A 13,865-nucleotide genomic window follows, 5' to 3' on the forward strand; every position below is an offset into this window, starting at 1 on the left:
TGGACAATGCATGGACTCGTTAATCCAGTCAAAATGTAACTCCATAATACCAGCCGAGTTCGGCAAGGGTGGAAACTTGACTTTGCCTCGGGAAGATGCGGGTGTACATGGTGTCGAGAGGTGGGGTTTGGAATTGCGAAAAATGATCATCAGTCATGGTATGAGAGAATTTATCAATACGTTCCATAGATGAAGCACATGTTGCCTTAGTTAGTGAGGCAATCAATTGCAATGCCACGTCTAACAATGATCAGAGGAACTAAGTCATCCGTATGCTGTAAAGTGGACTCGGTCAAGATGTTCCACACTTCTGTGTCCACTAATCAGTCAGGGGCGGTCAGGTTGCCTACTAGTTAAAGCGTTCGCTCGTCACGCCGAAGACCCGGGTTCGATTCCCGACATGGGTACAATGTATGAAGCCCATTCCTGGTGTCTCCCGCCGTCCCCAACCACTCATCGTATTTCACTTCAAGCACCGCCTCATATACTCCTCTTCAGGTACTTCCTCACACTCCCCTCCAAGCACTATATTCCTCTTCAAACCAAGCACGCCTTATATTTCTCTTCAGATACTTCCTCATACTCCCCTCCAAGCACTATATTCCTCTTCAAGCCAAGCACCGGCTTATATTTCTCTTCAGATACTTCCCCATACTCCCCTCCAAGTACTATATTCCTCTTCAAACCAAGCAGGCCTTATATTTCTCTTCAGATACTTCCCCATACTCCCCTCCAAGCACTATATTCCTCTTCAAACCAAGCAGGCCTTATATTTCTCTTCAGATACTTCTGTATACTCCCCTCCAAGCACTATATTTCTCTTCAAGCCAAGCACCGGCTTATATTTCTCTGCAGATACTTCCTCATACTCCCCTCCAAGCACTATATTCCTCTTCAAGCCAATCACGACTTATATTTGTCTTCAGATACTTCCTCATACTCCCCTCCAAGCACTATATTCCTCTTCAAGCCAAGCACGCCTTATATTTCTCTTCAGATACTTCCTCATACTCCCCTCCAAGCACTATATTCCTCATCAATCCAAGCACGCCTTCGAGCATGAGGAAGTATCTGAAGCACGTTTTATATTTCTCTTCAGATACTTCCCCATACTCCCCTCCAAGCACTATATTCCTATTCAAGCCAAGCAGGCCTTATATTTCTCTTCAGATACTTCCCCATACTCCCCTCCAAGCACTATATTCCTATTCAAGCCAAGCACGCCTTATATTTCTCTTCAGATATTTCCTTATACTCCCCTTCAAGCACTATATTCCTCTTCAAGCCAAGCACGCCTTATATTTCTCTTCAGATACTTCTGTATACTCCCCTCCAAGCACTATATTTCTCTTCAAGCCAAGCACGCCTTATATTTCTCTGCAGATACTTCCTCATACTCCCCTCCAAGCACTATATTCCTCTTCAAGCCAATCACGACTTATATTTGTCTTCAGATACTTCCTCATACTCCCCTCCAAGCACTATATTCCTCTTCAAGCCAAGCACGCCTTATATTTCTCTTCAGATACTTCCTCATACTCCCCTCCAAGCACTATATTCCTCATCAATCCAAGCACGCCTTCGAGCATGAGGAAGTATCTGAAGCACGTTTTATATTTCTATTCAGATACTTCCTCATACTCCCCTCCAAGCACTATATTCCTCTTCAAACCAAGCACGCCTTCGAGCATGAGGAAGTATCTGAAGCACGTTTTATATTTCTCTTCAGATACTTCCCCATACTCCTCTCCAAGCACTATATTCCTATTCAAGCCAAGCAGGCCTTATATTTCTCTTCAGATACTTCCTTATACTCCCCTCCAAGCACTATATTCCTCTTCAAACCAAGCACGCCTTGTATTTCTCTTCAGATACTTCCTCATGCTCCCCTCCAAGCACTATATTCCTCTTCAAACCAAGCACGCCTTATATTTCTCTTCAGGTACTTCCCCATACTCCTCTCCAAGCACTATATTCCTCTTCAAACCAAGCACGCCTTATATTTCTCTTCAGGTACTTCCTTATACTACTCTCCAAGCACTATATTCCTCTTCAAGCCAAGCACCGGCTTATATTTCTCTTCGGGTACTTCCTCATACTGTCCTCCAAGCACTATATTCCTCTTTAAACCAAGCAGGCCTTATATTTCTCTTCAGATACTTCCTCATACTCCCCTCCAAGTACTATATTCCTCTTCAAGCCAAGCACTGGCTTATATTTCTCTTCAGGTACACCTCATATTATTCTTCAAGCAGCTTCTCATATTCCCTTTAAAGCAGTCCTCATATTCCCCTTCAACAACCACCTCATATATCTTCTTCAAGATAACTTGATGAGTGGTTATATCGTTCGCTTGATACGTGGAAGGCTCGTGTTCCTATGCCAACACGGGTGCAATGTCCGAAGCCCATTCCGTTTTGTGATATTGCTGGAATATTGCTAAAATGACGTACAACCATACTCACTCACGCACTTATCTTCAAAAACTTCCCTTCTCATGCACACATTTATGTTCCTATTCAAGCATCTACTCATATTCGTCTTCGAGCATCCCCTCAATTTTACATCTCCAAACTTTTCCTCCCAACTTCTCATTCAACTGCGTCCCCCTCAATCATTGAGCCCGCAATCAGTTACAGAGATCTGTTCTTCTTGGTTTGTCAGCTCTATTCACTCTCCTACCCAGAGTTCCATGTGTTATGCTGAGTCACCACTGCGACGGAGTGTGAGCTCTAATGTCACTTGTTCTTTTTTATTGTGATTTTCAATAAAATAATCTTTAAACAACCATAACGACAAGTATCAGTCATCACGTCAGTTTATTAGCCGAAATACCTTAAAAAAAATGAAATTATTAAGTTTTATACGACCCCCCTTGTAAGAAAGGAGGTATATTATTGCAAGCTCCTCGCTGCGATAGCCCGTTCGCGGAGCTCTCTATACAACCGAGAGTGTAACGAAGGTGTCACGCGCTGGGAAGGAGCTTGGATATCACTGGTGTGAAGGGGAGATAATTCAGAAATCAAAATGGCAGTCACAGGTGCTGTGCTGAGATCTGCCTACATTCAATTTTCAAGGATAGTATCTGCACAAGGTTTAAGATCAGGTATTAAATGGCTTCCATGTGTATTATTTCGCATGTGAAGTTCTCAGAGTCGTTGCTTTATCATGGTTTTAAATGAATGACATTACTATGAGTGATAAACAGGACGTGAAATCATGATCGCTATATAGCCTGACGCACAGGTCTAGTCGTATTGGCCAACTAGAAATATAACATCGCATAACGCATCTGTTATAAGCGGCTGTTATAAGTATATTAATATGCTTTTGAAATGTTTTGTCATTTTGCTCACAACCTGTTACCAGAGACCACATATAGTTTTTTAACCCACGTGGTAAGTTTTTTACATGGTAAAGAAACAGATGGTATATCTAAGATATTAAATCCATAACGGGTTGTCGTTCAAGGTTTGCAATCTCATGAAAGCGACACATTTACACACTTTACTAAACCAAACAAGATAGTCACACGCAACAACTTAGCTTTTCATTCTGTATTAGTTATGCACAGAGCTACAGTATAATCAAGCGATATCCATTTGCAATGTACTAGGGCCCACTACCGATCGATAGATCCAGGGTCCATATGAGCGTGACGCACCCAACCACACTCTCGACTTTCAGTTTGATTTAACATAAAAGGATAAGTGAAATGAAGTCTTTTTTATCTATCTGGATATATAATTGGACTTATGAATGCTGTGGTTGTGCCATCAGTGTCCCCTTTGTATTGTGTGGCATTGTTTCCTGATTGGTGTTTGTTCATGAATAAACGTACAAAACTGCACGACCAGATCACTCAAAGTGAACAGTTCTGTTACAAATCATTTAAATACTCTGTGGAAGTGTGCCTGACTTATGATTTTGTGGCCCAGAAAATCCCAAAATGCCAACAATAACATTCCCTAGCGTAAAACACTGATTAGATCACTGTTGCCTTTTCTTATCCTGATGGTGACCTTGCCCTTCGTTCAAAGCTGTCACTGACATGAAAGAAGACTTGAGTTTGTTGATTTTAACATTTTCAGTATCAGGTCGTACAGTTAACGTGAATGTCTTTGGCGAGCACTCTGATTTCCCTCTAGATGCCCTAGAAAGTCCACTCGTTTAGTAAAAATGGTATCTAACAAGAATGAGTGTAGTATTTTCTATATATGGTCTCTGCTGTTACCGAACAGAATTAGTTTCGCAATAGTCATACTTAGGCAGAACTCCAGGACCCACTTGTACAATGTTATCTTAGTGCTACGACTATCTTGAGTCCATGTTAGAGTAGGCCTACAGCGTTCTGGCTAAGTATGTCTATTGTGAATGGAATTTAGTTTGAACGGATTGCACAGTGTGCTAAACTGGTTCCGTGAACGCTTACGCACTTTGTCCCTTCCCACTGCCCGAAAATGCTCTGTCCATACACCCCCTTCAGAGAACATAATATTCATGTTATCAGAATGTTGTAAGTGTACAAGCAGACCAATCCCATTAAAATCAGATCTTAGTTCTCGCTACCGCTAAACAAAGATCTGAGGACATCCCATTACAAGTCACCTCAGACCGACCTTGCGCGAACTTTGACCGACCAATGGAATGACCAATCAGAAGGCAGCTTTCTTGTGCTTTACGGCACTAATTTCAAATTGGCGACTACTCTTCAAAACGTCTAAATTGTATGGATTCAGTCGTTAAACCCGTAACCATCGTTGGGAATACCCCATGTTACAGTTTTCGAAATTGCATGATTAGAAATCACATTCTGACTGTCACTTTCATAATCTGGTAAGCGACTCTCTGATTGGTCGGTTGAAAGATTGTTCTGATGTGACCCCTAATGGGATGTCCTCAGATCTTTGTTTAGCGGGTAGCGAAAACTAAGGTCTAATTTTAATGAGATTGACAAGCAGACCTCCCAGAGAATGCTCGTCCACTAAGGAGACGGATACTCCTGCTGTGACTTTGTCTGCTATTTATTATGTCAGACATGACACAAATAGTCCAATTTTAACAAAGTTTTTTTTATAATGGACAAGTACTAATCAATATCTCTTTTTCATTTTAAACTATATATTTTTTTTAATTGTGTCATATTGTTGTATGAGATGCATTCCAGTGTGTTATATAAGAAACAAGCATACACTGAATTTCTGAAATTTGCTCCTTTGTACGCTTGCTGAAAAAGCTTCATTGGGTATGTACGCGAGCTGTTTTTATGCATTTGAGTATTCATTTCATGCATGTGTTTCTGTACGCAAGTTAATTGAAAGTAAATGGGTTTTGAATATTTTGGTGGTATTTTACGAAAATATACTGCTTATCCGTAGCTCTGCTGAAATGTACCTGGGGTACAAATCTGTAGTAATCGTGCCAACAACGAACCCATCTGCCATACTTAGGCTTGATATATCCTGAATATATCTTTGATATATCTTTGAAGCAAGATCACATCAAATGTCATCACAGAGTGAATGGTTGTTGCCAAGGATGTGTGGACCAAGTATTTCACACTTGTGTGTTTGTTATTTCAGGGGCACGGGTGGCCCAAGCGCCGCAATTCGCTGTGCAAAGTTGCGTCCCTTTGGCACGTCAGAAACCTATGATTGTAGGTTCGAATCCCGGTTCGCCCCAATTATGTTTCTAGGTTTATCAGCACCATACTCGTGTTCGAGGGTTTCAACGAAGTGGTAAATGTCTGAGACCTGCATCACTTTTCTCCCACATTAAGCTGACACACCGTGATATAACTGGAGTAATGTTAAAAGCGGCGTTAAACCAAACTCACTCACTCACTACATATTTCAGAGCCCCTCAGATCATTTTTTGTGACTGTAACCTGAATAGTATTCAGTACTATTTACATGTCAGGTTATGATATATTTGCTGTACAATTTACACCCACATTCCAGCTTCTGGTATACTCCTCTTTGTCATTATTTGGTCTATATGACTTTTCAGGGCAAAAGGAAGTTGCAGGTTTGAGATGCCCCCTGACATGCATCAGTGTACATCTGAAAAGTCAGCAGTTTGGTGGCACCTGTGGAAGAATGTTTTCTAATTCTTCAACTAGTGCCACGAGCAGGTCAGTATTTATGATGAGCATCTTTTGTTATTGATAAAAGGGAAAAGATGTGATCCTTTATAAGGCTAATAACTGTAATGAACAGGTGTCAGGGAGGAGGTGGATGATTGGATGATCCAATGTCATGAATCATTCCGCAAAATTGTTCTTGTCATCATGTTTAAATTAGATTAACCTTTTTCATCATATCATCAAGGCTGAGTGAAGTGTGAGATTATGAAACAACAGAGGATGTGCACACTGATATAAACTTTAATTCGCTTCAACTTGCTTCAAGAAAATAACACATTGAAGTATTGTAAGGCTGGCTTGTTTATAAAATGTCAACTGTTCAATGAAGATTTAGGACCCATGAAGATCAGGGTAGAGAATGTCTTCAGCAACACATGCTTGCCATAAGAGGCCACTAACAGGATCAGGTGGTCAGACTGGCTGACTAGGTTGATGCATAGATTGATGCTCATGATGTCAATCACTGGATTGTCTTGTCCAGACTCGATTATTTACAGATAGCTGTCATATAGCTGGAATATTGCTGAGCGTGGTGTCAAACACCAAACAAACAATGCATATTTAGAAAATTATCAAATGAATCCATGTTGCAGCCCCGCTGCTGAACTGAGCACACGCCCAGAGTGGAGTCTGGCTGCTACTAACAGTAAAGGTACGACAGGGACGAGAGGGATACACCATGCATGCTTGTTATAGTGTGATCATCCTGTCATTTTTAATATGACCTTCATTAGAAATTAGAAAATGATCATCCATGGGTATTCTGGGTTAGAATGGGTCCCCAGCAACCGATGCAAACAAAATTAAATTGATCAGTCCTGTTTCAGTAATGGGGGTACCATTTTGGCATATGAATTGGTCTTGAGCTGAGAAATTAAATTCTTCTTGATATTTAATAGTTCAGGTGTATATGACCCTTATACAGACCCTAACTAAAAACCATTCTGATTATTGTTGATGGAAATCTTTTGTCTTCACAGATATCATTAGTAAGATTGAGTCAAAGCTTGGGAGTGCCGACCTGGGACGTCTGTTTGCTGTTGTTCATGTTGGAGGAAAACAGCGCAAAGTGACGTCTGAAGACATCATCATTGTAGAGCACAATTTCCCTCCAACGGTTGGAGACAAGATCAGGCTGGAGAAGGTGGGGGGGGGTGTTTATGTATCTATGTAAAACATCTCACTAATTCATGCTGGTCAAGGCCATAAGTAGAAGCAAATCTCGGCCCTGAGTCTCTGCACTGTGTCTGAGTGGGGTGTCCATATCAAATTGTGTTGTGGCTTGCACTATTAAACCAGCATTTGTCTAGACTAGAACAAGCAGCCACACACACGCTGATGTGTAAGTGCTATGATCTTGAACGCAACATTAAAGGGGAAGTGTACACGCAAAAATCACTTTCTTTCTTTTTCTAAACAAAACGCAATTTTAGAATTAGTTAGTATCTGTGTTTGAAAATATACACTCATTTTTTTTCACAGTGAAAGTAGGAAGCTCACAATAGTGTGAAAGTGATATGCCGTTATGAGGCCTTCGTTTTACGAGCGAAATAGGCCTGAGTTATCCCCCTTAGATAATGACGTAATTGGTGCCAATTCAACTGGGTCCCTGTCTCTTCTCAACGCAAAAGATATCAAGGACCAGTTTGCGGTAAAACAACATGGTCTACGACACACTCCGGCGCAGTGGTGACTCAGCATAACACAATTCTGGCTGGCATCTGAGATGCTAGAATCACAAAACTATACCTACACCACGTGAAGCGGCTCTAACAAAGCATGATGACGTCATAATGTTTATCAATTGGCACCAATGACGTCATATTGCAAGGGACATAAGCCATGGTGTTTTTGTTATGGAAATAGAACACTTGGTAAATGTGAAAAATATAAATCGTTTTAGTGCAAAAAATATGTTAATTAAATATGATGTTTTTATATTTTTGTCTATGACACTTCTATGTTAACACTTTTAATGTGGAAAAAGTACAAGAAAAAATGGTTCATTTCCGTGTGAACTTGCCCTTTAAGCCTCATTTCACCTCACCTTGTTCAGTTGTTGTGTGAGAAACGTTCATGATTTACCGACATAATATCATGGCGAGTTGATGGACATAGGTAACTCTTGCTTTTTCAACCTTAAGGGTAGAAAATGTCTGTGTCTCAATATATATCGTACAGCACTAACAATGAGTATTTACGGATGAAATGCCAGTTGCTTGTCTTGTGCTTAATGACAACTTGTACAGAGAAGCATTGTATCATGGGTAACTGAGCTGATAATTGTGGGAATGTGCATATAGTGATAGTGGTTGTAAAACTAAGTGTGTGTTGCAATCTGAGTGTTTAAAAAATGTTATATGGGATTTGGATCCTGGAAATATTTCCAAATTTTTACTGCAAATGAATACTTTTCATGTATCTTTTTTGTCGGTCCAAAGTAAGAAAACTCATGCTTAACAAAATGAATTCCAGTATGTTATCATGTTTGTTTCACAAGTGAGAGAGTTCACAGAGAGAGAGTGCTGCAGAAATTTACTGATAACTTTTGTATTGAACCATGATGACAAACAGTATGTAATTTGCTTGTGTCAATGCAATTTAACAGTCCCTGCCTGATGCTGTTAGTTCCAAATGAAATTTCCAGACATGAAATACTCAGTAACACATGTCAGTCTGAAGACAAATAATGTTTACCATACTCCTAAGTGAACACGATGAAGCATGAACTGTTTGGAAGAAACAAATGTTGCTTTCCTTATTGGATTACCTCCCTTTGACCACATGTTTATTCTGTTTGCTCTCTGTATCAGGTGTTGATGGTTGGCAGTAAAGACTTCACCATGGTCGGCCGTCCAGTGCTCAGGTGGGTGCCCCCACACAAATCTCACAATACCATTCATATCATTATCCTCGAGTCCAAAACACTTCTTACTGTGATACTTAATTTGTGGAACCATGAAGATTCTGGGGTAGAATAGGTCTTCAGCAACCCATTCATGCCGTAAAAGGCAACTATGCTTGTCGTAAGAGGCGACTAACGGGACCGGGTGGTCAGTCACTCTGACTTGGTTGATGCATGTCATCATATCCCAACTGCGTGGAACGATGTCGTGATGTCAATCACTGGATTGTCTGGTCGAAACTCAATTAATTACAGACTTCCGTCATATAGCTGTAATATTGATGAGTGTGGCTTTAAACAACAAACAAACTTAATTTGTGCCATTTTGTGTATTTGCACATGGTTCCATGTGGCCCTGCTGACATAACGTACTGTTACAGCAATGCTGGAATGTGCACGCCCATGTATAATACTGTGATTCTCCTTTTCAGCCGAGAGCAAGTCTATGTGGAGGCCACTGTTGTGGAGAAGACACTCTCTCACTTCAAAACCATCTTCAACTATGTGAAGACAAAGGGGCATCGCAAATATAAATGTAAGAAGCTTTCTGTAGGAAGTGTAATACTCCATATAGTCAATACTAAAGATGTCAACAGCACTATGTGAAATTGTGTCCCTTGGCAGCAAGGATCCGCTGATTTAAGGGTTCAAATCCAGATTATGACCTTTTGTCTGTCCACCCAATACCCATCCGTGTGGTACTTCCCAGGGCATCTTTGTTTGTGGAATGGGGACATCCAGGTTCTGACCTGGCCACATGAAAGTCCTGGCAATCTAAAGCCTAGGTGAAAGTATATCTTAGTGCTAAGATCACTTTATGAAATGGAATTGAGCATCATTGGTTGAACTTGAACGTCGTGTGTGCCAATATTCTGTAGCACCTCACAATCTGGAAACTGTAGATTTGGGCTAGAATTGGTCCCTCAGCAACCCAAGCTAACGTGGTTGATACATATCATCGTATCCCAAATGTGTAGATCGATACTCATGATATCAATCACTGGATTATCTTGCCCAGATTTGATTATTTACATATGGGTGGAATATTGAGGGTGGTGTAATACGACTACATTAAACTTTCATGCCAATCCTTGAACAGATGTGTCTATATGTTTATGACAGCCCAATATTTCAATCCACTATTTCAGTGAAGCGAAATGAACAGACAGTGCTCGTCATCAATAACATCCAGCTGAGGCAGATCACCTCCTGAAACCATGGAAACAGGAACAGCATCAAGCAAATATTCTGCATGTATTTTAAGCGAATGTGACCATGTCGGTCCCCCATACATTTACAAACTGACATAAAGAAATGTGTTGTGTCGTCTAAGTGATATGTGTTCTTCCCAAAGTGTTACATGTTGCCATGAGACCCGTGAAGGTCCAGGGTAGAATAGGTCTTCAGCAACCCATACTTGCCCTAAAAGGCGATTATGCTTGTCATTAGAGGCGACTAACAGGATCAGGTGGTCAGGCTCGCTGACTTGGTTGATGCATGTCATCGTATCCCAATTGCATAGTTCGATGCTCATGTCAATCACTGGATTGTCTGGACCAGACTCGAATATTTACAGATAGCAATGATATAGCTTGAATATTGCTGAGTGCGGTGTTAAATAAAAACAACAACAACATATTGCCATGATCTGGGATATGACAGTAACATTGCTGACAACAACATGCACTCACTCAGTTACATGCAAGTAGTGCAGGGAGGCCCTTTTACAATTACTTCAAGTGCAGGATTTTGTCATGCTGACATGACAACAGTATTTGCTTGTCTGAGTTGATTATAGAAGTGAGAGGCAGGGGACTAGAACCCACAGCAGACACATTTATACTCTAGGTTGGATAATAATTGCTTCTCAGGCAGTCACCATGGAAACCTGGAAGTGAGTTTGCAGCCTATTTTGTATTGTTTGAGTGTGAATTATTTGTATTAAAGCATAAACAATGTGTGTTTTGTATGTATCTGGTGACAACCACTTTTTTTGTTTTAGCCTTGTCATTATGCATATAATAGTGTATGAGTGAGTGTAGTTTTACGCCGCTTTTAGCAATATTCCAGCAATATCACGGCAGGGAACACCAGAGATACTATTGTACCAATGTCGGGAATCGAACCCGTGTCACCGGCGTGACAAGCAAACGCTTTATCCACTAGGCTACCCGACCGCCCCTATGCATATAATAAGGCTGATCAACTTAAACAAATGTTGAGCCTTTCTTAGTGTTTGTTTTGAATTCATTAAATGCATTTCCATTTGCTGGTTGTCATGACATTGCAGCTGAACCTCTTCATGGTGAAAACAGAGTCTCAGATTGATGTTGATACTGTGTCAATGATAGGGGCCTGGCTTAAGAAAGGTGTTGAGGAACCTGATATTACTACAAAATGAAGAGCCATTGGCTCTTGTCAATGACTCAGCAATTTGCACCACTGAGATGATAATATGAATATTCAATGATGCCAAAATGATGTAATGGAATTAATGGATGACTGAATGTGGATTTCCATCATTACTGTCCAAGTGTATACAGGAAATAAATGAAGTGTTCATGGAGAGATGTCCTTCATGTCTTTGTCTTGGTGGTGATACCTTATACTCTGCAAACAAAAAAGAAACTCAAAAGTGATTTTAGATGTATGTTTTATATGTGAAGACTCACATAAATAATCAACGTACAGTAATTGATTGTTGAAAATTGGCACACATCATGGTCATTGACTCAGATTCCATATGGCACACATGGAAAAGTGTCAAAACGTGACTGGCATCGTCATCCCATGGAAGCAGTCAGATCACGAATTGTGGCCATGGCAGGACCTGGATGTTGTGATTCCTGAAAAAGGCTGTTCATTTGTTGCATATTGGGAAGGACATGTGGCCGAAGAATCTCATCCATGTAACGTTATACCGCCAATTTCCTCAGAACTTGCACCAAGTCTTGCACCAAGGGCACCAAGTGTTAGAGATGGCTACCCACATCATCACACTACCACCACTAAATCTGTCCACTTCAAGTATGCAGTTTCGTGCATAACGTTCGCGCGAAGCCTGTAAATACCATCTGCACAGCGAAGCATAAACGTGACTCCTCACTATATCGTTTTCCAAACTTGTCCCCACTGCAGTTGGGCTATATTCTGTGACCTTGACAACACTGACGTAGCAGCCGACGATGCAGGTCTATCAAAATAAGACGACTCGAACTGGTCGTCAAGCGCGAATACCTTCAGCGCTTTAAAGCGGTTCGTAGCTGTCGGGGCCGATATCCTACGCAATCCTGGTAGTGCCCTAGTCGTAGGCCTGGCCTGGTGGTTCTTTCACATATGTTACATAGCAGTAGCGTGTGAATATGTCCTGTGCTCAAGTAGTGATACATATGGTCGACCGTATCGTGGAAGTTCACGTGTTGTCATATTTGTTTGATAACAGTTCCACGGTCTTGTAATGGTACTTGGTGCTACACGGAAAACAACTGGCTACAGCTGAAGATCATTCTCCTGTTTGCAGTCGGATGATGGCGTTGCCTTGGGCTTCCGTCAGTTGTGGCATGTTTTCGCTGTTCACTTACAGTAAGATACTGATGACATGCAAATGAAAACCCAACGTTTTTTTTATAGACATAAAACTGATGTTGCACGTGCATGTCATGTTCATGTGTTTCGACGCCAGGCTCACACGTATAGTTTTTTTTCGATTTTTCCTTCTTTTCACCAAATTTCTGCGGTACCTCATTCTTTCCACACAAACAAATCACAATCCATGCAGAACTGACCAACTGACATTATTACCATCGATCTACGCACTGGGATACGATGATGTGCCTGAATCAAGTCACCAAGCCTGACCATCGATCCGAGCAGTCGCCTCTTACGACAAGTATAAGTTGCTGGGACCTGCATGTACACTGCAAAGTATAAAGAAAGACCTCGGCCCACTGAGGCAGAGACTTTAACGCAGACTGTCCCAGTTGACTTCAGATATAAAGGCGAAGTAGATTTTTTCTTAACCCATGAGTTAGTAAAGAAATAAACTACTCAACATAATGTACATCCTATTTAATGATGGTAATAAAATGTACAAGCTTTAAAAATATTTACTCGTATTTATGTACTCCCTCCATACAATGCAAGCACAAAGGTCTGATTTTAATGAAATTGAAATTACTAAAGATGTCCCATGAAGGCCATGACAAATTAATTATTAGTTCTTGTGAATCATTTACTCAATGGCTTTGTTGGTGCTGTGATATTCTGATGTACATTTAAAACCTGACTTGGGCGGTCGGGTAGCCTAGTGGTTAAAGCGTTCGTTCGTCACGCCGAAGACCCGGGTTCGATTCCCGACATGAGTACAATGTGTGAAGCCCATTTCTGGTGTCCCCCGCCGTGATATTGCTGGAATATTGCTAAAAGCGGCATAAAACCATACTCACTCACTCACTAATACCCGACCACAGAAATCAAACTCTTTTACAATCAATTGATGTATAAACCTTGTCTCAGAGACCACGAGGGTTGGGATAGGTGCTACAGGGCACCAACACCACTACTGGTCGAGATTTTTTTTTATTGAGTTATCGAATTGTTCACCCCTAACAAACAAAGTGAGATTGACCAATCAGAGAGCAGAACTAGTATACCCAAGATGGTTGTTTCTCACCTAATACGCGCGTTGTAACAACAAACTATAGATACAATGTTCATGTTCACATTATCGGCGAGTGTTAGGCAGACGCAAGGGACTGTAATTACAAGGTGTATATGAGTGAGTAAGTGAGTGAGTGAGTTTGGTTTAACGCCAGT

General features: G+C 41.0%; 1 protein-coding gene across 1 annotated transcript; it reads left to right on the forward strand.

The window, feature by feature from the left end:
- Positions 1–3,027: 3,027 nt before the first annotated feature.
- Positions 3,028–11,606, forward strand: LOC139474326 (large ribosomal subunit protein bL21m-like). Its single transcript, XM_071257296.1, has 7 exons — positions 3,028–3,106; positions 6,010–6,133; positions 6,739–6,797; positions 7,126–7,289; positions 8,959–9,011; positions 9,482–9,585; positions 10,199–11,606. The coding sequence occupies exons 1-7, from the start codon at positions 3,028–3,030 to the stop codon at positions 10,261–10,263; spliced, it is 648 nt and encodes a 215-aa protein (XP_071113397.1). The 3' UTR covers positions 10,264–11,606.
- Positions 11,607–13,865: the final 2,259 nt, after the last annotated feature.

This window comes from Haliotis cracherodii, unplaced genomic scaffold (assembly GCF_022045235.1).
Source record: "Haliotis cracherodii isolate W230 unplaced genomic scaffold, xgHalCrac1.p SCAF_3, whole genome shotgun sequence".
Classification (NCBI taxonomy): domain Eukaryota; kingdom Metazoa; phylum Mollusca; class Gastropoda; order Lepetellida; family Haliotidae; genus Haliotis; species Haliotis cracherodii.